Genomic DNA, 22,786 nt, shown 5'->3' with positions numbered 1-22,786 from the left:
GCAACCGTGCCTCCTCCGGGAGGGCGAAGGACCCCAGACGTAGGAGTCTAAGTCATTGCCTCTTTTTTTTTTTGAACTACCGTGCTTTCTCGAAATTAATTAAATCTGTAGTATTTAAACGCACATCCTTTTTTCTTTGCATTAATTTATGGCTAACCCATAGGTGAGTCCTGCTCGCTGTGGTGCTTCTCTTTCCTGTTCTCAGGCGGGATACAGGCGCCTCCCCGGCAAGGGTCTTGCGGCGGCGGGTTGCCTAGCAGAGTCCGACACCGCCACTCCCTGCCCCCTCCCTCCCTGGTCACTGCCGGGGTCCAGGCCTCCGGTGCCATGGGCTCGGAAATGGAGCCGCTGCTCATGGCCTGGAGCTATTTTAGGCGCAGGAAGTTCCAGCTCTGCGCGGATTTGTGCACGCAGATGCTGGAGAAGTCCCCTTATGATCAGGTACCGGCCACACCCGTCAGTCCTGTGGATCGCGGCGATGAGGCTGGGGACTCTTCGGGGTATTCCGAACCTAAGGGTGGGGAGTTCGGAGAAGAACCTGGGCAAGGCTGACCGTAGGGCCTGCAGAGGCCCCTGGAGCTAGCTAGACAGCTCTGGCCGGCGATCCCTGTCTGCTGGGTCCCCGGGGGGGGCCCACGACTGCGCGGCCAGTGACCGACCCCTCTTCAAATTTAAGCAGCTCCTTCATTTAAGTGTCCCCAAATCTGAGTCTTGAGTTTTCTGAGGACCTTTGATAATTCATTTATACTTGCATATATGCATGGGTTCTTAAGGTCGTTGGGTGTACATTAATTTCTGAAGAATTTCTGTATAAAGGCCTATAACTGCCCAACACCTATTAAAATAGTCAGTTGCCTTTTTTCTTTTGAATCAAACTTGTGACCCTCCCCACTTCATCTTTAGACAGTTGCCCAAGAGCAAAGGAGCCTTTGATTCTGGGGCCTTGAATGCAACTTAAGGCAAATAAGAGTGTTATAGGAATGAGATTCTATGAAGGGACAAGATACATTTGTTATTAAATTATCTGGGCAAGGGAAACTATAACTGCAGGAAGAAGGGACAGGAAAGACAGTCTCCCTAGAAGAAGGAATGATGAAACTGGTTAGATGAGAACTTAAATAAAGTACAGTAGTATTGTGTATAGTAAAGGAGAAAGGTCATGACTGTGTGTGTGAGCTACAGCTCTCGTGGACAAGTAACTCCTGGGAGGGGCAAAAAGGAGAGAACAGGAGAATAGGAGTAGAGCTGTGGCAGTGTGCCAGTGATTCTAGTAAGGCAGAATCTACCTGCATACTTCTGGTTCCCTAGCTTTTCCTCTACTGGTGTTGCCTTGGAGATGTTAGAAAAAGAAAAATTGAGGGGAGTTAAATAAGCGGAGGCATGAGTGAGAAGACGGTTACTAGGATCTGTCTTAGCTCCCAGCAAGTGGATCGAGGATAACCTGAGGTGAACATTTTGCCCTTCAGATAACTCATCTTTCCTGGAACATCCCATGTTGGTGGTGATGCTAAGCTAGATTCTGTTCCTGTTAGTTAAGGACTTGGGATGAGTTCCTTTAAGTAGAGAAACATTTTTCAAAGTGTGTTCTTTGGCACAGTAGTTCCTCAGAAAAAGATTACCCTATCAAATATGTTTGGAAACTGTGATGTAATATTGATCCCTTTACATTTGTGCAGCAAACGTTTGTTAAGAACCTAAGATGTACCAGACAGTGTTCTAGGCAGAATGGTTTGCACGAATTTTACCTGCTTACATTTTTCCCATTGAATTAGAGTAGTTTCCATTCTGTGTTCCACTGAACACTAGTCCCAAGAGTTGCTCAGTGAAAATGTCCTTATTAAATGCATTTGGGAAATGTATATACTCTTCTTAGAGATTCGAAGTGCATACAGAACATACAGAACTCTGAGAAGTTCTAAAGGACAGAAACCTGTGTAATTTTGATTAATCCAACAGTTCTGCAATTTTTGGGGTCACTGATTGCTTTTTGGGGGAACAGGAGGCAAATATCTCCCTCCTTTGCATTCTGGGGAGATGTTGCCAATTTGGGAAACACTGTTATGGGCAAAGCAGCTTGCTTGTCTTTTAACAATTTTTATTGTGGTAACATGTATAACACAAAATTTCCCACTTTTATCATTTCATGTGTACAATTCAGTGAGATTAATTACATTCACAATATTGTGCTAACCTCAACACTATCCATTGCCAAATTTTGTTTTATTCCTCCAAACAGAAACTCTGTACCTATTAAGCAGTCATTTACCATCTGCCCACATTTTACCACTAGTAACCTGTAATCCGCTTTCTGTCTCAATGCATTTGTTTATTCTAGGTATTTCATATAAGTGAAATCATATAATATTTGTCCTTTTGTGTTTGGCTTATTTCATTCAACATAATGATTTCATGGTTTATCGATGTTATAGTATGCTTCCGAACTTCATTCCTTTTCATGGCTGAATAATATTCCATTGAATGTATATGCCACCTTTTGTTTATCCATTCATCTGCTGATGGAGACTTCAGTGCTTCCACCTTTTGTCTACTGTGAATAATGCTGCCATGAGCATTGGTGTACAGATACCTGTTCAAGCTCCTGTTTTCATTTCTTTTGGGTATTTATATAGAAGTGGGATTGCTGGGTCATATGAGAGTTCTATGCTTAAGTTTTTGAGAAACCACTGAACTGTTTTCCACAGAAGCTGTACCACTTTACATTCCCACAACTGTGATGTTTGTTAATGGTTGAGACCTTTAGTTCATAATGACAGTCAGTAGTTCACATAGGAATTGAGATTTAGTTTGTCCTAGCTACTGGGATGGCACTTTGTGTTCAATTCAGTGACCTTTCATTGAGTGCTTACTGTATACCAGGTATAAATTCTGTAAATTACATGTATTTCTACTGCTTAAAATAACCTTGCACAGTAGGTAGCAAAAATAATAGCTAGGATTTATTGAGCGTTTATTATTTGCTAAGGTTGGTTTGGAGGGTTTTACATGTTGTTATTTCATTTAATCCTTAATAATCGGAGGAAGTTGGTACTTCTGTTTTCCCCATTTTACAGATTGAGCACACTGTCCAAAGTTACGTAGTTTGTAAAGCCATTCCTTTTGTCTACATTATGCTGCCTCATTGGCTCTTATGTAACCTAATTTTCAAAACTGTATTGCTGAACTTTTTCCAGTACATTTCCCATCTTCTCTGCTTTTTTCAAGGTTTTTCTTAAGTTAAATTCCAACATGTAATCCATGTTCTTGGATTAAAGCCTCCGAGAAGTCCTGAAGGAAAGAAACCTACCTAATTTTTATTAATCCAATAGTTGTGGCATTTATTTGACCACTGACTCCGTTTTGGGGAGCAGGGGGAGGCAAATATCTCTCTTTTTATCCTGGTGAGATGCTGTCACTTTGGGAATTGCGTTGGTCAAGCAGCAGTGTTTTTGTTAGTGCTTAAGAAGGGGTCATAGAAGAGATCTTGACTCCTTTCCTTTTACCTACTAAGACCAGGGTGAATAAATCAAGTACTTTGTCTAAATCTCCCCAAATAGCTATACAGGGTAAGAACTGGGGTCCTTTTATTTAGTCTCTTATATGGTTCCGATTAAGCCTTGCTTGGCCCTCTTGGAAGAGAAAGACTTGTTACAATGTGTGTTTGGTGGACAGCGATAATGAAGAAAACCCCCACGGGGTCATACTGAGTGACACTGCTGTTTGCATTGGTTAAGCACTGCCCGTGGTTAAGATTATTATGGCAGTAGGTCTGGTGAGGTCCTAGCCTATTCCATTGCCCTAATTATTGTGGATAAATAGGTTTATTGATGCTAATTATTCTTTGAACTTTTAAAACCAACCTTTAAATATCATGCTATTATCATCCCATGTTTTTCTTAGCACCAGTTTATGTATTTTGCACCCAATTGTCATTTCATTTTAGAAATATTTCTCAGTATGATTTTCCCCAGGCTTGAAGAAATCCTGCCTTTTTCTTAATTAATTTTTTTTATTTAAAATTTTTATGTTTGAATGCTGGTACAATTAATGAGGAGTTTTAGGGAGCTTAAAGAGATTACTCTGGCTAAAAGTGAAAATTCTCTTTCTTTCCCTTTAGAGCATATTTCCATGATAAGTGTGTCTGGTACCCCTAGCACCTGAGTCTGGCATACAGGGATACTCACTGTGTATCTTTTGAATGAGCAAACTGATCATATTCATATACATGCTCTGATGGCATTATTCATAGATATGGGCCAGCTTCTCCTCTATTTTTGAAGATCGTTCTAGTTGCCTGATGATCTTTGTTACCTCCACCCTCACCCCAATCCTTAAATCTCAGCACTGTAGGTTCTTAAATGTACCTTTCTACCACTTACTTCTTCAAATAAAGGTAATTGCATTACGGGCATTCCTAATCCAATTCATTTTTTGTTTTGAGGGTCTGTTGTTTTTTTTAAAAATTGATAAAAAAAACTTCCTGGGTTCCTTTAGAAGAATGTTTCTAGTAGCAATCATCATCATTGTTGGTTTTTTTTTTTGGTGCTTTCATTGTTTCAGTGTGGGGGGAGTTAAATGATGGAGAGACTGATCCTCTGAGAAGGTCACACAACTAGCACAAATGTGATCAGAGTGGAGCAGCTGGCCTTCAGCTCCACAATTAGCTGGTTTACCTCCCTGTGCTCCTTTAGCATCATGGGCTTTTATTGAGGCTTCTACATTTTAAAGTAAAGTACTTTTCCTCTGCAGCTGTTTGAATTACCACTCCTGTGCTATCAAACTGATTTGAATATGAATGAATTACTTTGAAGGTATGCCTGGACAAAAAAGAACAAGGAAATTAAAATATTTCTTTTGAGTGCCAAATGGATTCATTTTTGCTCTTGGATAGCTTTTGTTTTTAATAATGTAATTTTCTACTTTGGGCTTCACTTATTTTTTCTCCCTTATTAGGAGAACCTCTCTAAAGTTATTTGTTGTTTGTTAATCTTCTTAGAAGGCTGGTCAGGGAGCTTCACAAAGATAACATTTTGGTCTAGAGGTATTAGCCTATTGGGAAGAAGCCCATCCCTAAGACTATTTTATCTGCATTCAGGGATACCATTATAGGAACACCATTTGGGTATAGCATCATTGACATTTAATTAATGCCTTCTGCTTTTCTATTAGGACATCTGGATTTTATTTACTTTTGATTTTTGCTGACAGACATTTTGTAATCTGGTGGGGGTGGGAGGTGGGAGGCAGCCAGGCTGGCCAGAGGAGTATGATGTATTATAAAAAATTGAATAGCATATTTCCTTAGAGTAATACACTTCGGTTTGGATACAAAAGGACTGAAGGATAGGCTGAATATAACAACATGGTGCTTGGTCATGGAGAAGGATTCTGGAAGAAGATGGATTCTGAACTGCTCTTTCCAGACACAAAAAGTGAGGGACAGAGGGCAGGGTCTGTATACTATTAAGGCTATTAAGGTTCTGATCTGTTAAGAAGAAAGTAAGAAGAATGCCTGGTGAATTTATCAGGTTTCCTCTAATGATAAAACACAATAAGAATAACCAATTTATAGAGAGGTGTTTTTTCCAAAGTGTTCCTTAAATTGTGACTGAGAAAGCGTTTAAAAATTAGAAGATGTGCAAAGAAGAAAGGTGAAATGATCCTCTGCACAGCAAAGTGACCCAGAGGGTACGCTTGCTGGTACAGCTCATGTGGATCATCCTGATTAGTTGCTTAATCTGATTATTGTTCTCTGTGTTCCATATGTCAGATTCATGGCTTTAAAACCAGTCCTGATTTTTTAGCTTCATTTAATTAAACAGTTCATAAAAAATGCAGGTTTTTCAGGCAGTGGGGTTTTTAGAAAACAATATGCTCTCATTAATGGGGTAGATTTCTGGTAGAGGTTAAATGATTAAAATCAGTGATTTTGGGGTGTGAGCGTTAGCTGTATATCAAACTGAGAGTGATGGGGGTAAAAGCTTTCTCTAATTTGTAGTACCACCCCCTCCTGCCCACCTCTGCTTACAATGAGAGATGTTACAGACAGTAGAAGGTTATTATTGGAAATGGTTTCAAGGTGGAGAAAAGGCTGAAAGCCACTGGCTTAGATGAAAGATGTGGAACTAGGGCTCCCCAGCGAGTTATACATTAATGGTTGGTTGAGACAATGATCTGGTGATTTAAGCCAAAGAAGAGACCTTTCTTGAATGATGATCTAATTTATTTCCTCTTCGGGGCCATGGAGATTTAGCCAGACTTAATTCTTTGATTCCATACACTGTGGGACAATTCATTTTAAGAATTAGTATTCCTGCAGAATTATATTCCTACCTAACTCTAAAAGTTAGATCTCCCTAACTTTTGGAAATCCATCCATTTCTGTATTCTCTTACATTTTTCCCTCTCCCAGTTATTGCTAAATTCTGAATAACTACTTGATGGTTTAAGAGTGGAGTTGGGTAGACTCATTAGCCAGAGTAAGTATTAATGGCAATTAGGAAGTCACATTCAGAATTATCTGGGGATCTAATTCCCTGAAGTAGCAGCAACAACCTAAGAGGAAGTGGTACCCTGGGGAGGATGTGAAATGAAGTTGATGCTAATGAGTATTTGCTGGTTGGAGGCAGTGCCACTCTACATTGCATGTCTTCTTATCAATCACTTTGAAGGAGATTGAAAGGGAAGTTTTAATTTGATGTGCCATAACTGGGAATCAGTAATGAGTTCTGAAAAGGGAAGTAATAGATAATCTGGTGCTTTTCTGTTCGTTATATTAAAGTTTTTATGAGAAGCTCTGTGTGATTGATACTCCTCATCGAAGATGCTACCATTTTACACATGATTGAATATAATAGTACAAGTGAAGAAACTTAGAAAATTATGAAGTATTCCTAAGAATGTAAGGTTTTATTATTAGTCCTTAAAACTATCCTATGAAGTAGGCATTATTGCTCCAGTTTGAGAGGAGGTTGTATCACTTGTTCAAGGTCACACAGCTAGTAAGTGGCCCCCTGAAGATGAATCCAAGTTTTCTGACTCTAGGGCTAGGATGGTGCTTTCTCCTCACCTTCTACCCATAGAAATAGTTTGCTAGACCAAGTCAATCTAACTTTGTGGGTGGATTACTTTAAACCCAAAACTGTAATTGCCAAAGATAAAGACCTCAGTGATGATGATGATTATTATTTAAAAATTTGCCATATCTCCAAATTAAAAAGCCCCAACTCTTCCTTCATAGTTCTGCTCCTCTAGAAAAGCCATGCTGACTTTGGTATCTCCATACCTTACATAGTTCGCTTTCCATCCTTGCTGTGATCCCACATACTCAGCAAAGCGCACACTATTGAACCAAAGTGTCCAGGTTCAAATGCTGGCTGTACTTGACTTAACTCATCTGTAAAATGAGTGGAACAATTTGCCTACCTCAAAGAGTTGTTGCAAGGGTTAAGTAGATTAATACATGTCAAGTGATCAGAAATATTGGCTGTTCTTGCCTCAATATAGCTAGACATATTTGTATGTAGCATTCTGTTATCTTTTTCTGACAGGATTGTTGGTAATCCAGAAAGCATTTGTGAGGAGAATGTCCAATGAAACTGATGAGAAGATATTGAATATAGTTCATAAATCATTGCCACTTGATAATTTCCAGAATAATCTCTTTCCTTTTTCTCTTATCTCCATCCTAAACCTGCTTTCTCCTTTTCTTCCCTTCCTCATTCATATTTTACCTGTAACTTGAATATAGCACTTTAACAGATGTATTGTAATTTGCTTAATTATGTGGCTTCCCCCCATAAAATGTCATTTCCTCCAAAGAGGTACCATGTCTTACTTGTCATTGTGTTCTCAGTGCCTGGTAGGTATCAGGAGCCTGGTGAATATTGTGGAATTAAAATGTCTGCTGCACACCTGGTTTAGGCCTTGTCTCCATTTGCCTCCACACGGCCTCTCACCTGTCTCTCTACACCTCTCCACCCTCTAAGCTTCTCATTTTCCTCTCTGACCACCTCATTTAACATCATTTCCCTATGGGCTCTTTACCTGCGTGGTAAATCGTAAACGCGCTCCTAGGGGCACAAGAACAAGATGGAGAGAGCAGGAGGGCATTCATCAGTGAGCAGAGTCCTCCGAGGCTGAGCTGGCTGTTTCGCTTGGGGCCACTAGAGGAATCGTCCTGCCCTTGGCAGAATAATAAGCATCCAGTTCTTACTGCTATCAGTGCTTCTGTGTCCTTACCTGTTTTCTTTTCCTTTTCCAGCATTGTCTACTATCACCTCTGGTAAACTCTTTTTTCCCTTCCTATACAGAACTTACCTTGTATCTCTACTAAACTTTACCCTTCAGTCCTACCCCATTATTTCCAATTCATTTTTTCTTGTCAGATACACTGACAAGAAAGAGCTTCTGGCTTCTCTCAGCATCTCTATGACCTTGGACAAATTTCTGAATTTGTTTCCTTATCTGTAAAATAGATAATACTATCTACCTGCCTACCTCAGAAGGTTGTTAGGAGATTCAAATGAGATAATGAGCCCTGTAGACAAATAAATCTAAGAAAGAATAGATGTTGTGATTTAAGGGTACAGTAGGGCAAAACAGCGGGGTTACTTCTTTTACCTGACACTTTATTCCTTGTATCAGTATGTGTCCCGAAGTATGGATGGACTGTGGATCTAGGAAATCTATACTCTTTTAGGTCCTTCTTATGCACGCCAGAGTTGAAAACCTCTAATTGCTGTGTGTTCTCTAGTTGCTGTTTGTGTTCATTCAACTGGTTGCCAAATTCTCTCTAAATCCTACTTCTTGGTGCCCTCCCTCTCTATCCTAGTCTAGTCTACCAGGTGCCATGCTAAATAAATTGCTTATCCTTTCATGGTGACAATATGATTTGCACATTGTTTGCCTAGGAAATAGTCTTGGGAAAAGTATTGGGGATAGTCTTTTTGGATTTTAGAGTGGTAGAAAGCAAGAATTTTTTTTCTTCTTCTTTCTATATCATAGTAGTTTCTCCAATAAAACATGCTATAGGTCAATACTAAATGAAGGCCACTGACTAGACATGCCAGTACAGATGTTGAAGCTGCCTACTTTACTAACCCTGGACAGAAGTAACCTTTCCTACTAATTTATTAAAGCTTCCATTTCCTTAATTTTAAAACTGCAACCCCTTTGTGTATATTAAAAGGAAACTTATCTTACCTTACACATAATAATGAAACTATTGGATGATCTAACCATGAGATCCAGGTTAGGTTCTGATTTTGCCTTTCACTTTAGAAATAGCATAAACTGGTTCTGGCCACTAGGACATGCACAGTTAAGCTTAACCTAAAAGTTCACTTTACTTCCTTATAATAGTAAAAATCATTCCCACAGCCACCATGTACCCCCATTTTCTTACAGGTGATATATGACCACATATGTTTTGAAACAGCACATGCTCAGCTAAAATTTGTCTCCTACTCCTCACAATCTCACTCCATCTACCTCATTATACTAAACCAGCACTCCATAAAACCTCATAAAAATCACAGCTTTCAGCTTGGGGAGACAGATCTGAGGAAAATACTATCCTTCTGTTTCTGCTAGGTTAGCCCTTGCTGATAAACTCTTTTCTTAAAATCTAGATGTCACTGTACTGGTATTGTGCACATTGGGCAGGGACTCACTTGAGTGATTTCAGTGTTTTAAAAATAATTTGTGTTAAAAGTCTAATTTTTTTTTTTAACCAATGTATTTCTGTTTCATAATGAGATTTTGTTTGGACTGAAAGAAACCCTGAATTTATCAGTGCTTGGCACTATTGTATATTACATAGTCTTTTTATAAAAATTTCTGAAGACACTATAATCAGAATTAATTTTTTTTATCTTTAGTCACCATTAATCCCATTATTTTTATGTGGAATAGCAAGATTTATATTATGTGGATTTTCCTCCTCCTCCTCCAAAGCAGCTAATGTTTTGACCCCCATGAATTTATTTTTAAAAATAAGTCAGTGTCTCCTTGGGATAGTTGTAAAATTACTTTTAAATTCTGAGATATTGGGTCTTCATTAAACTAGTAGTTAAGATACTGTCTCTTTGTGCTCTGAGTGAGGTTAAGTTAATTAAAAATTTCTAATGACAGTAAAATTAGTATTCAAGTGTATATTTAATTTTACACAACTTTTGAGAGTATTTGTGGAGAAAGATTGAAATTAAGAGTTAGAATTTTATTGTGTGATTGTTCAATCTCTCTACAAATACTTGTTTAGTCATTAAGACTTTTTTATTTTAGAAACTGTATCTATTAAAAATGTTTACTGCCTTCTTAATGCTTTCCAGGAACCAGATCCTGAATTGCCAGTGTCTCAGGTAAAGGTTTAGCTATAACCATTAGTTTAGAGAATACTTTAATTGCTATTGCTTAGTTGTTGCTATAGATTAGAAAAGTTACTGCTTCTCTACTTGTGTTATAAAATTAGCTATACCTACCGGATATTCTTTACCTTCTTATATAAACTATTATATTTTCAATACCTTTGTGTAGATAGCCTTGTAGAACTAATGCTCTCTATTTACTAAGATTTTGAGCATAATAGAAATGATCATGATTGGCCAGAAGGATGAGTAGAATCACAAAAGAGGCCAAGCATCCATGGGCTTCAAAAGAGAGCCAAGTAGTCAGCAGAACCACAGTGCCTGAAAAGACTGTGATGGATAGGACAAGTGTAAGTAAAGAGTAGTCAACTCTGCTTGGGAAAAAGTCTCATTCTTTAACTGACCTGGGTTTAACTAAGAGGGAAGAGCCTGCAGCAGTGAGGAAGGAAGGGAGCTAGTTAATCAGCCATTCTTACCAGGTCAACTTCGGTAATCAATGGGAGGCATCCAGAGAGAATTGCTCTGGGCAGAAGACCCAATGGAATGAGTCGGGAGGGAGCCTGGGAGAGAGGAGGGCTGGTTAGGGGTGTACCTGGCCAGTGAAGCTTTTAGCCCAGGAGTACTTCCTGTCATTCTGGGAATAAGGAGAAGGGCTATGGAGAGCTGTAAATCAGAGCGCTTAAATATTGCCAGATGTTTGTCTTGCCAAGTGAGGTATACTTTTAACAGTGTTTTAAATGTAAATAGCTATTTGAATCTCATATGGGTTCATATCATAATCATTAAACCTGTTAGAAGAATGTAATATACAATGTTCTCTTAACTGAGGCCGGTATAGTATGAAGCAAATGCTGTAAATAAGTTAAAATGTGGCACTCTGTTCTTTAAAAGTCATATTTATCTTTTAATATTCATAATTATGATTTATAAAGTGATAGATGGACAAAACCATTTTTTTGCATAATATATGTACAAGTGATTCAAGAAGGATTTAAAGTATAGCATAATGGTGCTTTTGTTCTCATTAATTTTGAATATTTTAATTAAAATTACATTCAGCATAAAACGTCAGTAATTTGCATTGTAGTTATGGTTTAAAAACTGTAAATGGCATTAAAAGTTTAAAACTAGTATATTAGCTTCATGAAGGACCTGTGTTCAGTATTACTTTCCTGTTCTGATACTGTAGGCTTTTAGATCTAGATTAATTTAGATCATTGGGTAGTAATCTAAAAGAATAAAAAGGAAATACTGCTGACTGGATTCTTTTGAGCTCACTATTCATGCTTTTTGGGATTACTCCTTTTTGCACATTTTTACAACTTCAAAAGAATTGAGGCATTACAACACTTCAATATTTTGTGCCTCAGTTTTTATTTTCAAAGAGTAATTCATAAGAGGAACAGAATAATTTAGATATGTTTGGCTCGGTCAGCAGAGTTTTTACTTCTTCATTTATTTATTTTCATAACTAAAATTGGATTAGCCTTACAGAAGATAGAACAAGTCAGTATTTTCCTGATTGTTAGCTGGCAGGTAATTTGCTTTAACTTAGTAAGTGAATAAGATGGGATCATGCTTCACAAATAAAAAAAGGAAATAGTTGATATGATAATGATTACTCATTTAAATGGGGAGAATGTATGCTTCTCCCTTTAAAAAATTCTAAAGCATCCATTCTTATTTTTATCATTTTCCAATACATAGGGATTCAGATGCACTTAGATACAGAACTGTTTTAAAACTGAATCACCTCCCATTTATGAACAAGTTAAATGCATCTGATAAAACCAATTTATATTTTTATTTAGATTCAAGAGACAATTTGGAATTACTGTGCTTGCTTTGTTATGCATTTTATTTTAATCACTGATTAGTTTTGAACTTTTAAAACATTTTTATCCTAAAGCAGGCAGAGGATTTTAGGGCTGCAAAACATACTTGGCTTGTTTCCAAAGTAAAAATTCTGTACTTTTTACAAATCATAGTCCCATCTGCTGTTTTCATTAAAATCTCAAGAGTTGTTCACATTGCCAGAAGCAGACTTTTGAATACAATCTGATTTAATCAAGCAGTGATATGTGACTTTTCAAGGTCATTTTTTGTTAGGACAGAAGAAAAGTCCGGGAAATTAACTCAACTGCTGGTAAAATTTAAAATTGAATAATGATTTAAATAGATTTTATTACAGATCTTAAATATATCAGAAATTTACACCATGATTTCTGTTTCTTAAGAATAAGATTTCAGAAATTGAAACAGGGAAGTGGACTTGGCCCAGTGGTTAGGGCATCCGTCTGCCACATGGGAGGTCCACAGTTCAAACCCGGGGCCTCCTAGACCCGTGTGGAGCTGGCCCATGCACTGTGCTGATGCACGCAAGGAGTGCTGTGCCACGCGGAGCGCAGGGGAGCCCCATGCGCAAGGAGTGCACCCCATAAGGAGAGCCACCCAGCGCGAAAGAAAGTTCAGCCTGCCCAGGAATGACACCGCCCACATGGAGAGTTGACGCAGCAAGATGACGCAACAGAAAAAGACACACAGATTCCTGTGCCACTGACAACAACAGAAGCGAACAAAGAACACGCAGCAAATAGACACAGAGGACAGACAACTGGGGTGGGGAAGAGGACAACTGGGGTGGGGAAGAGGAGAGAAATAAAATAAATAAATCTTTAAAAAAAAAAAAGAAATTGAAACATATCTAGATTGATTTACCTTCTTGAAAAAGTAAATTCCATGGGATGAAATTTTTAAAAAAGCTTCTGTTGTTCCTTTGAACTATTTATTCATTTGGTGAGGAGGGAATAGTGGATTTACTTTCCTATGTTTTGCTTAGGCTAATATAAAAATTTTCCATGTCCTTAATATTTACAAGATTAGTAGGAGGGTGGATGTCAAGAAACATGATAGATTTGGCTGAGAGAGCAGTATGGACATGAAAATAGTCAATATAAAATATGCACATGGATAATTAATAATTGACTATTTAAATGATTTTGTCATTATAAAATCTTGTGTTTTAAAAAGTTGACTTAATTGGGACTCCAGAATCATAGTTCCGAAGCTTCATTAGCTTTTCATTATTAGGAAGAAATTTACATATCTCACCATGGCAGGGCCATCCTTTGTTGGTGCCTTTTTCTCCAGCCTCTTCTCCCACTGCTCCCTCAGCTGACCTGACTCTGCAACCATACTTGACCATTGAGAGTTTCTCAACATGCCATAAACTTTCAAGCTCGCCTACCTTTGCCCTGTTGTTCCTTTCGCCTGGCACATGCTCTCTTTCTTGGCCACTGGGCCAAACTCTTCTCTTCTACCAATCTTTCCACCCCCAAGGCAATGAAGTGCCTTCCCTCTGTCCCCCATAGCACACTGTTCTAGATTTTTGTTATTACATTTTCCATATCACACTGAAATTCATTTGACCTAGAACTAGGCCTTTGGCTTATTCGTCTGTATTCTGAGGACTTGGCATGCACTAGATGGTCACCAACAATATGGAATTGGACCGGTGCAGACCACATCCTGCTTTACCCTATCAACAGAAAATGCTGCAGTCCTAATTCCCACCCAAGAGAAAGTGTTGAGCAAAAAAATTCCTTTTGAAAAATTAAAATAATCAGATACCTGCAGGGCAGTATGAACTGTGGGGATTTAAAATAAACCAGGTTTGCTTATTTCCATCTTTGAAGCTAAATTAAACCATGAGTCTAAGCCAGTGTTGACTTCCATGACCTCTGGGAAGCACTGTATAGACCTGGCATCTTTCCTGATCTTTTATGAATGAAAACCTCAGATTGTTTCTACACTTTGGCAGCTTCCACAGTTAGATGCAGTTCCAATTGGAATTGATTTTTGTAAAAAACAAATTAATTCTTTGGGTCCATATTCTGCTTATTCAGTTGTGTTAAACTCACACATCACGTCTGGCATATCTCATTATAAGTTATCTGATCAGAAACCAAATACCTCAACCAGTAAAATATAAGCACAAAAACCTAGTCACCAAAAACCAAAATGTAATTTCACCTTAGGAATTTAAATACATTATGAAGGCAACTTCCTATATTCCCATTGAATGCAAGCTAGAAACCCAAATGTTTTTCTTTATTCTTTTCTTTTTAAAATTTTATACTTGCGTTCTGATTACTCTACCCTACAAAAGGATCTCTACTTTCCAGTTTCTATAAAACCTATTTTCTGTACCATAGTCTTGTCATCTAACCACATATTGCTTTGCCTTGTCATTTAATTGATGTGTTCAAGGAAATTAGGATCCATGTTTTAACCTTCTCTTGTTTCCCCCTCAGAACCTAGCCTGATGCTATATAATTAAGAGGTTTTCGATAAATATGACTGAACTGAATGCATCTCAGATTCTTTATGTCAGGCTTTTCTGGACCTCCTGCAACTCTCATCTGTTCCTTTCTCATCTCCTTTGCCCTCAGCCTGCTACACAGCCAGATCCCTCAGTATGCTGAGCCCTAACCTCTCCCCAGTTTATCCTTGCCGCACTTCCCCTATACTATAAGGTAATTTCTGGTACTGCTGCTTCAAGTGTTGCCTTCTCCCCAAATCCTCCACAGGATATCAAGCTTTATAATTTGCTGCTTCTATTCTGTAATGAAGTAGAAAGGTAAATGTTTATGATAGCATAGTCTCATGTTTCACAAGAAATTTAATTGTGCACACCTTCGCATCTAATTTTTCAAGTCAGAGCAAGGCTGACAAGAATATTTTTCAGGTCAGACTTCCTAATTACCTTTTTCATTTTTTTTTTTTCCTACTTTGTGCAGGTTCTTTACTGACTAGGTAACAAGGCTAATTACTGGGAATTAGGAGAAGTAGATCTTAGTTCAACTGAATGAACATATTTTAATACCTATTGTGTACAAAAACCATAGGTGTGGAAAATACAAAAGTGAACAAGGTAAAATAGGTTGCATTCTAGGGAAGGGGGAAGCAAACTTATGCCCAAATGATTATAGTATTTGTCAGATATGGTAATTACATGATAAAAGGGTATAAAGTGAATGCTCAATGAGAAAGATGAGGGAAGCAGGTTTCGAGCTGAAGGATAGGGAAGGCTTTTTGATAGACTTGTCCCTGCTGGAGGAAGGCAGAAAGAACACTCTGGTTGTAACTTTATTCATACGTTTTCAAATGATTATTCCAGTGAAAGTAAAGATCATCTTTTACTTATAAAAAGAAGTCTTACCAGAAAATTACTACACTTTTGTTTACTAAATTATTGTTATATTGGTTGCTTCTTGATTGATAATGACCTTGCCTTTTTATATTAGTTTCTTGACATAGCCCTTTAAATTAGCATAATACATTATGTAGCAAACATTTCATCAAAAGTTAAATACATAATAATAAAGGATGGTAGCTCTCTAAGTTATGCAGTATTGCTGATGCTATTTAATATTTGTTTTACCCATGGTTTTAGGCAGCTTGGATTTTAAAAGCACGAGCATTAACTGAAATGGTTTACGTAGATGAAATTGATGTAGATCAAGAAGGAATTGCAGAAATGATGCTGGATGAAAATGCTATTGCTCAAGTTCCCCGTAAGTATTGCTTTTTAGTTAAGTAATGAAATGCCATTAAGAGAAAGAATAAATTAATGGTATATACATGAAACAAGTTGTCAAATTGTTATTCTGTCTTGTAATATTAAAACTTACCTTCCACAATTCATTGTATTCTCTTAAACTTAAGGTTTGAGTTTAATAGTAACTATTTTTCAATAAAAGCTATATTAAGCATTTAAAAATATTTTATAGAAATGCATTCTATCTTAACTGCTTATTTAATGTAGCAGATTGTTTATCTGGAAATATAAACACAGGAAGCATCTGAACCAACAGAAGGGTTCTAAAGGATATTTTAAAAAGTGGTCATTCAAAAACACCACTTCAGAGAAGCGGACTTGGCCCAATGGATAGGGCGTCTGCCTACCACAGGGGAGGTGTGCGGTTCAAACCTCAGGCCTCCACACATCTCCGTGTGGAAATGGCCCATGCGCAGTGCTGATGTACACAAGGAGTGCCATGCCACGCAGGGGTGTCCCATGCACAAGGAGTGAGCCCCATGAGGAGAACTGCCCAGCATGAAAGAAAGTGCAGCCTGCCCAAGAATGGCGCAGCACACATGGAGAGCTGACACAACAAAAAGAAACACAGATTCCTGGTGACACTGATAAGAATAGAAGCGGTCACAGAAGAACACACAGCGAATGGACACAGAGAGCAGACAGCTGGGGGTGGGGGGGAAGAGGAGAGTGTCCGAACTGGCAGGGGCGGATTCCAGGGGCCTGTGGGAAGAAGTGGGGGCAGGGGACGAGAAAGAATGGAGGCAAGACAGGATTCTGATTAAGCCTCGTTTATTGGGGGTAAAACACGGGGATATATAGAGAGGGAAGGGAACGTGTACATAGGTGAAAGGCTGGTTTAGAGGGTGGCAGACGTCCAAGGAGGGGATTGGCTGAAAATTCGTGCCGGGTCTGCAGAGTTTCGCGCCTTGCGCATGCGTATTGCTGTGGTCACCTGAGTTGCCGCGGGAAGGGGAGAACAAAGAAGCAGGGAGGAAGAAGAATAAGGAAATGACAGGGCAGATTTGTGAACTCCGCCATGTTGTGAGATCCGCCATGTTGTGAGAGGCTGTAAATAGGTCTCACAGCGGGTGGCTCCCTACAGGTCCCCCTTTTCTGTTTAATATATTATGAATTGAAGAGAGGAACAGCCAGCGATGGCTCATGATAGAGCAGGGCTTATTTTCAGTAGTGGCATGCGGCTGAAAGGTGCTCCCGTGCTGAAAGGGGGGCTGTGCCTGTCTTAGGTCGGGGCTGCACCCGGTAAGCGATTCGTCTTACCCGGTATGCGATCAATCTTACCCGTCATTGGGAATCATGGCAGCAAAAGGCCACGTCCCTGTCTTAGGTTGACTGATGGGTCAGCCCAGTTGCCTGTCATTGGCTAACCAGTGCAGCACCTCAGTGACAGATGGCTTGCAATTACAGCAAGCTATAACCGGGAGCCCTCATAGACCGCATATGACAAGCATGATGTACTGAGATTGGTGGGTGTGGCCACACCCGCCCCGGTCTTGTCAGTCCAGGGTGCCCATTGCTTGTTCAAACTGCTGGATCTTTGCCAAAGCCGTTCAGTGATATATATTAAACAGAGAAGGTTAAGCCATCCGCCATGTTGTGAGAGACTGTAAATAGGTCTCACAGCGGGTGGCTCCCTACAGGAGAGAGATAAATAAAAAAAAAAAGAAAAAACACCACTTTATTGATATGATTGAAGTATGATTTGCAGTAATGCATGATGTTGGGTGATGGGGTAATATGCCGGACTGAAAGTGGCTATGGGGATTGTCATAGAGGGCTAGTCCTCAGGATGTTGGTGTGCTGGTGTAAATGGTATTGAATGATTACTCTAACATACGGTGGTCTTACTTGTAGTTTTGTGTGTGTGTGTCATCTGCTTTCTGTGTCCATTCACTGTGTGTTCTTCTGTGTCTGTATTTATTTATTTTTATTTCCCCTCCCCCCTTGCGGCTTGCTTGCTGTCTTGTTCTCTGTGTCCATTTGCTGTGTGCTCTTCTGTGTTTTTGCTGTCTCCCTTTTTTTGTTGTGTCACCTTGTTTAGTAGGCTTTCTGCGGTGCTTGAGGGCTGGGTGGCACTCTGCTGCATCTGTGGGCCATGAACCCAGGGCCTCCCACATGGTAGATGGGAGCTCAACTGATTGAGCCACAGCCACTTCCCTCTTACTTGTAATTTTTTAGTTGTGCGTTTTTTGTCATTTACATGTTTTGTAAGGTAGTAGCTGTTTTAAAGCTTTAATTAGAAATTAAGGGGAAAAAATGTGTGCTCATGCTAACCTGTCTCTATTCCCCATCATTTTGCAATTTTGGAGTTACTGTATCTAAATTCTACAACTATCATTAATCTGGAACAGGTCAGATCTTAGATATTGAGGGTAAATGATCTTTTATAAGGAGAAGTTTATATGAAAAATAAACAAAACTATGGAAATGTAGATGTCAAACCATCCTTTTGGGTATGAATTCCAACTCTACTGACAGGTTGACCTTTTGTAATTTACATAACACTCTGAGCCTTTGTGAAAGGGGTTAATGATATCTACCTTAAAGATTGGCCGTGAGGATTAAATGTGGTAATGTAAGTAACATGATAAGTACTCAATATATATTAATATTATTCTCAAGTACATTTCCCTAAAATATATTTCCTGTTAGTAATGTCTTTTTCACTGAAAATTTTATCAACTGACAGCCTTTACAGGCTAATAAAGAAAAAGTATATCAGTTAAATTTGCCATCTCATCTCCTAGGCCCTGGGACTTCTTTGAAACTCCCTGGAGCTAATCAGACAGGAGGGCCTAGTCCAGCTGTCAGGTATATATTTTTATTTCATATCCTCTGCCACTAAATATTAAGCAGACTGTATGCGAATCTTTCCTTTATTAATCTTTTTATTTTAACAATTTACAATCTTTACAGGCCAATCACTCAAGCTGGAAGACCCATTACAGGTTTCCTTAGGCCCAGTACACAAAGTGGAAGGCCAGGCACTATGGAACAGGCCATCAAAACTCCTAGAACTGCCTATACAGCTCGCCCCATTACCAGCTCATCTGGAAGATATGTCCGACTGGGAACGGTAAATTCTGTAGTACCTGTCGTACCAAAGTAACTTTATATTATGTTATGTTATTTTCCACTGTTGTTATAGTGGAGAATTATATGGAATAGCTTTGAAGATGATCCTTTTTACTTATTTTATACTTATCACTTTTATGCACATTTAGCTCAATTTATGTTTGAGGAGAAACTTTCAGATTTTTTTGTTCTGTCATTTCCCCCTCACAGGCTTCCATGCTTACAAATCCTGATGGACCTTTTATAAATTTATCTAGACTGAATTTAACAAAATATGCACAGAAACCGAAATTGGCAAAGGTATGTACTTATGATGAGTTTCAGTTATGAAGTAATATTGGAAGTATGATTATAATAACATTGCAGGATAAAAATTTGTGAAGGAAAGGCCTTGTCTTGATTGAAAATGGAAATGTTCAACTACTATAAGTAAAACTTCCTTTAGTCTTGAGTTAAGGAAAACCAATCAGAAATAAAGTATATATACTATTATTATAAGAAATTATTTTTTCCTGATAAAGAACAGTAATTTATAACAAAGGCAGCAAGTTGTAGAATCATCTGCCTGGAATGGAGCTTAGGAGATCATGTTTGCAATTTTTTTTTCCAACTTGGACTATTCTCAGAAAAATAATTATCTATTCTTGTAGAATTTTAGGACTGACAAAAAAAAGATAAAAAATATACGCTCCTTCTAATTAGTTCATTAATCAGTCATCTCAGTAATGATTACTCAAGCTCAAACTGGCAAGCCAATTACATTAGTTTCTAACTACTCAGAGATTAAATGCTCCTTTAAATTAAAGAGAGAGAGAGATACACACACACGCAGAGAGGGTGTCCATAATCTTTCCAGTATTAAAAAACTTGTGTTGAGCTTGGAAAAATTCAGAGACAGAAACACAGCAGCACTTACCTTCTGGAAACTGGTTTAAGCCAAACCCAGGCTGGAATCTTTGGGAACTATGTGCATAACGCTGAGCTCATTTGTTATCTCAGTTTTAATGGTGTTTAACATATTTAATAAGTATCAAACATTCTGGGGCAATAAAAAATGGACACTAGCCATATAGACTTGAAGTTTAAATCAGAAAAAGAACTGTCAGTTGCTGCACAAGAGAATCTCGGTTATATGTGTTTTGAAAACCACTTTTTTTTTTTCCTTTCCCTTTGGGAAAGGGAATGAGAGCTAATGCTTTTGAGTTTTTGCTATATGCTGGTCATTTTTACTTTTAATTTTTCCCAGTTGTACCCAATACTTCTCTTAATGCACAATTGCGCAGTACTTCTATGATTGCCTTTGTTACCACTAAACATGAGCTGCATAAAGACACAGCTATAAGGTTCTTGCCCCCTGCCCCAAGTAACGTACCATAAGAAAATGTGGATTGTAATACTTGATGTTGATTGGAGGGTAGGGGTGGGATAAAAGGCAATGAAACTTGCCTCCACATTCTGTGATGGGAAATAGCAACCCTTGACACCAACTAAGTTGTTTTCAGGTCTATTGAAAGCATGTATCCACTGAATATAGAGTTTGGATTTGAGCAAAACTATTTATTTATTTATAATGATGTTTGTTTGCTTGTATATTTTATTTTACCAGCAAACATTCCCCCTTCCACCCTCTCCTTACCCCTCCATAACATCTAATTTACTTTCCAGCTCTGCAAGTTTGCTATTTTTAGTCTTCTCATAAGTAATATCATACAATTTTTGTGCTTATGTACCTTGCTTATTTCATAGAGCATAATATTTTCAAGATGCCTCGTGTTGTAGCATGTCTCATAATTTCTTTCTTTCTTATGGCTGAATAATATTCCTTTGTGTGTATGTACCACATTTTGTTTATACATTCATTTGTGGATGGACACTTGGGTTATTCGAGTTGGACTTTAAGAAATAAAAATCAACTCTTCATTTGTCTCTTTCTAATAAAATAGCATGTGTAATGTGAAAAAACTGTTCAACTATGTGAGCTTTCCAGTTAATATTCTATAAAAACAGGAATCAGTAATTGGTGATTTTAATGAATGATGGATAGACCCTTTATTTATAAATACCAAATATTTTACAGTATCTTGTTATTTTAGTTCAATCCAGCTGCTGTGGCATTAGACTTTGCATTTTGATATAAAAATAGAGTGTTTTTGTTAAAATAAAATCTAATGTATTTTTTTTTCTTTATAGGCTTTGTTTGAGTATATTTTTCATCATGAAAATGATATTAAGACTGTAAGTTTTGAATTCACGCTATTTTCTTTTATTGTAATTTTTCCAACTTTGGAGTTTTCAATTCTGAAATAATATGTCTTTTACCTTATAAACACATGGAATTATTAGAGACTGGAGAATTACTAATAATTTCAAATCCACTGTCAGTTTCAATGGGAAGATATCAGTAAAAATAGAAATAGTAAGAACTATGCATGGTCCATACATAAAACTGTCCATGAAAGGGCAAGATATGGATAATCATGAATACTGCATAACATGTTTGTGTTAAAGTTTGTTCTTTATACTAGTAGTTAGCATTGCTGATCCATTTTTTTTCACTTTAGTCTGTGTGGTATATTACAGGTTTATTAATACCTGTATTTTTTACTTCTTAATATTACTCCCTCTTGATTAACATTTTATGATGGAAAATTTCAAACATACAAAAGTAGAGAAAATAGAATAATGAACCCATATCACTTATCATTCAGCTTCAATAATAATCATCTTATTATTTTCTTAATAGAAAAATTTAAGGTTACGTGTGTATGACTCTTCAAATTTGTTTCAGCTTTTACATGCTGGCATGTGAATGAGTAGTAACCTCACAAATTTTGCCAAATTAAATATAATTAATTCTGTAGTGTCTAATGATTGTATTTCCTCCCCATTTCCACCTAGTTCATAAAGAAAGCTTTATATCCATTTATTAAATATTCAGAGAAAAAAAACCCTCCTTAATTGTGCTTTCTATGTGCCAACCTCTATCTAATACACAAGACAACTCTTAAAAATATACTTTTTATTGCCCCTCAAACCATGCAATCTAGCTGAAGAATAAACTTGACATAAATGAAATAATGAAAGAACAGGTAATTGCCAGAATATGTAATTGTAGCTAAGTAGCAAAAGGGAAAAATTCAGAAGGGAGGAATAGTAGTAAAGATTTATTAAATGAGTAAGATTTATGTGGAAAGGAGGGAAAAGAAATGTAGAAAAGGTAAACACATGAACAGGATATGGCATGAGAAATACATAGGACTTAACTTAAAAAATGGGAGAATCAGAGGACATTTTAAAGAAAGAAGTGACAGGACTTGACAATGGGTTTGATATGGAGGATACACCAAAGACACAGGCAAATCTGTCTCCTAAGGATGTTATAAGATCAGTAATGGTTTTACTAACAGAAATGGGATAATCAGAGAAAGCAAGTTTGTAAAGAAGCTGAGTAATTCACTTAGAGGCATATTGAGTTTGCAATCACAAAAGGAGATACTATTTCCTGTGTTGGGAGATATGGAACTATAATGTTGGAAAGGGTCTGGGCCAGGGAAGCAAAATATGGGAGTTATCTCTGACAAAATGGTAGTAGATATGATTATGTAGGGAAAAGAGGAAACTAAGGATGGGCAACTGAGAACACACACATTTCTGTAAAAAGTGCGTACATACTATTTTCAGTCAGAAGCTATCAGTGTGGATGTGTGTAAAATCATAATCAGACTGT

At 37.8% G+C, this 22,786-nt stretch overlaps 1 protein-coding gene across 4 annotated transcripts in view; it reads left to right on the top strand.

The window, feature by feature from the left end:
- The first annotated feature begins 244 nt into the window (after nt 1-244).
- Nucleotides 245-22,786, top strand: part of TTC8 (tetratricopeptide repeat domain 8) — a 67,934-nt gene continuing 45,392 nt past the window's right edge. For 2 of the 4 annotated variants that reach the window (XM_058292592.1, XM_058292594.2), the window contains exons 1-7: nt 247-441; nt 10,329-10,358; nt 15,820-15,940; nt 18,732-18,795; nt 18,901-19,060; nt 19,270-19,359; nt 21,250-21,294. In XM_058292592.1, coding sequence (XP_058148575.1) covers nt 328-441; nt 10,329-10,358; nt 15,820-15,940; nt 18,732-18,795; nt 18,901-19,060; nt 19,270-19,359; nt 21,250-21,294 — 624 coding nt within the window. In that variant the 5' untranslated portion in view covers nt 247-327. Of the gene's footprint in view, nt 442-10,328; nt 10,359-15,819; nt 15,941-18,731; nt 18,796-18,900; nt 19,061-19,269; nt 19,360-21,249; nt 21,295-22,786 lie in introns of all 4 variants that reach the window. The other 2 variants (XM_058292593.1, XM_058292599.2) reach the window with 2 other exon arrangements.

This window comes from Dasypus novemcinctus, chromosome 3, assembly GCF_030445035.2.
Source record: "Dasypus novemcinctus isolate mDasNov1 chromosome 3, mDasNov1.1.hap2, whole genome shotgun sequence".
In the NCBI taxonomy this organism is placed as follows: Eukaryota; Metazoa; Chordata; class Mammalia; order Cingulata; family Dasypodidae; genus Dasypus; species Dasypus novemcinctus.
This window is presented reverse-complemented; position numbering and strand designations above follow the sequence as displayed.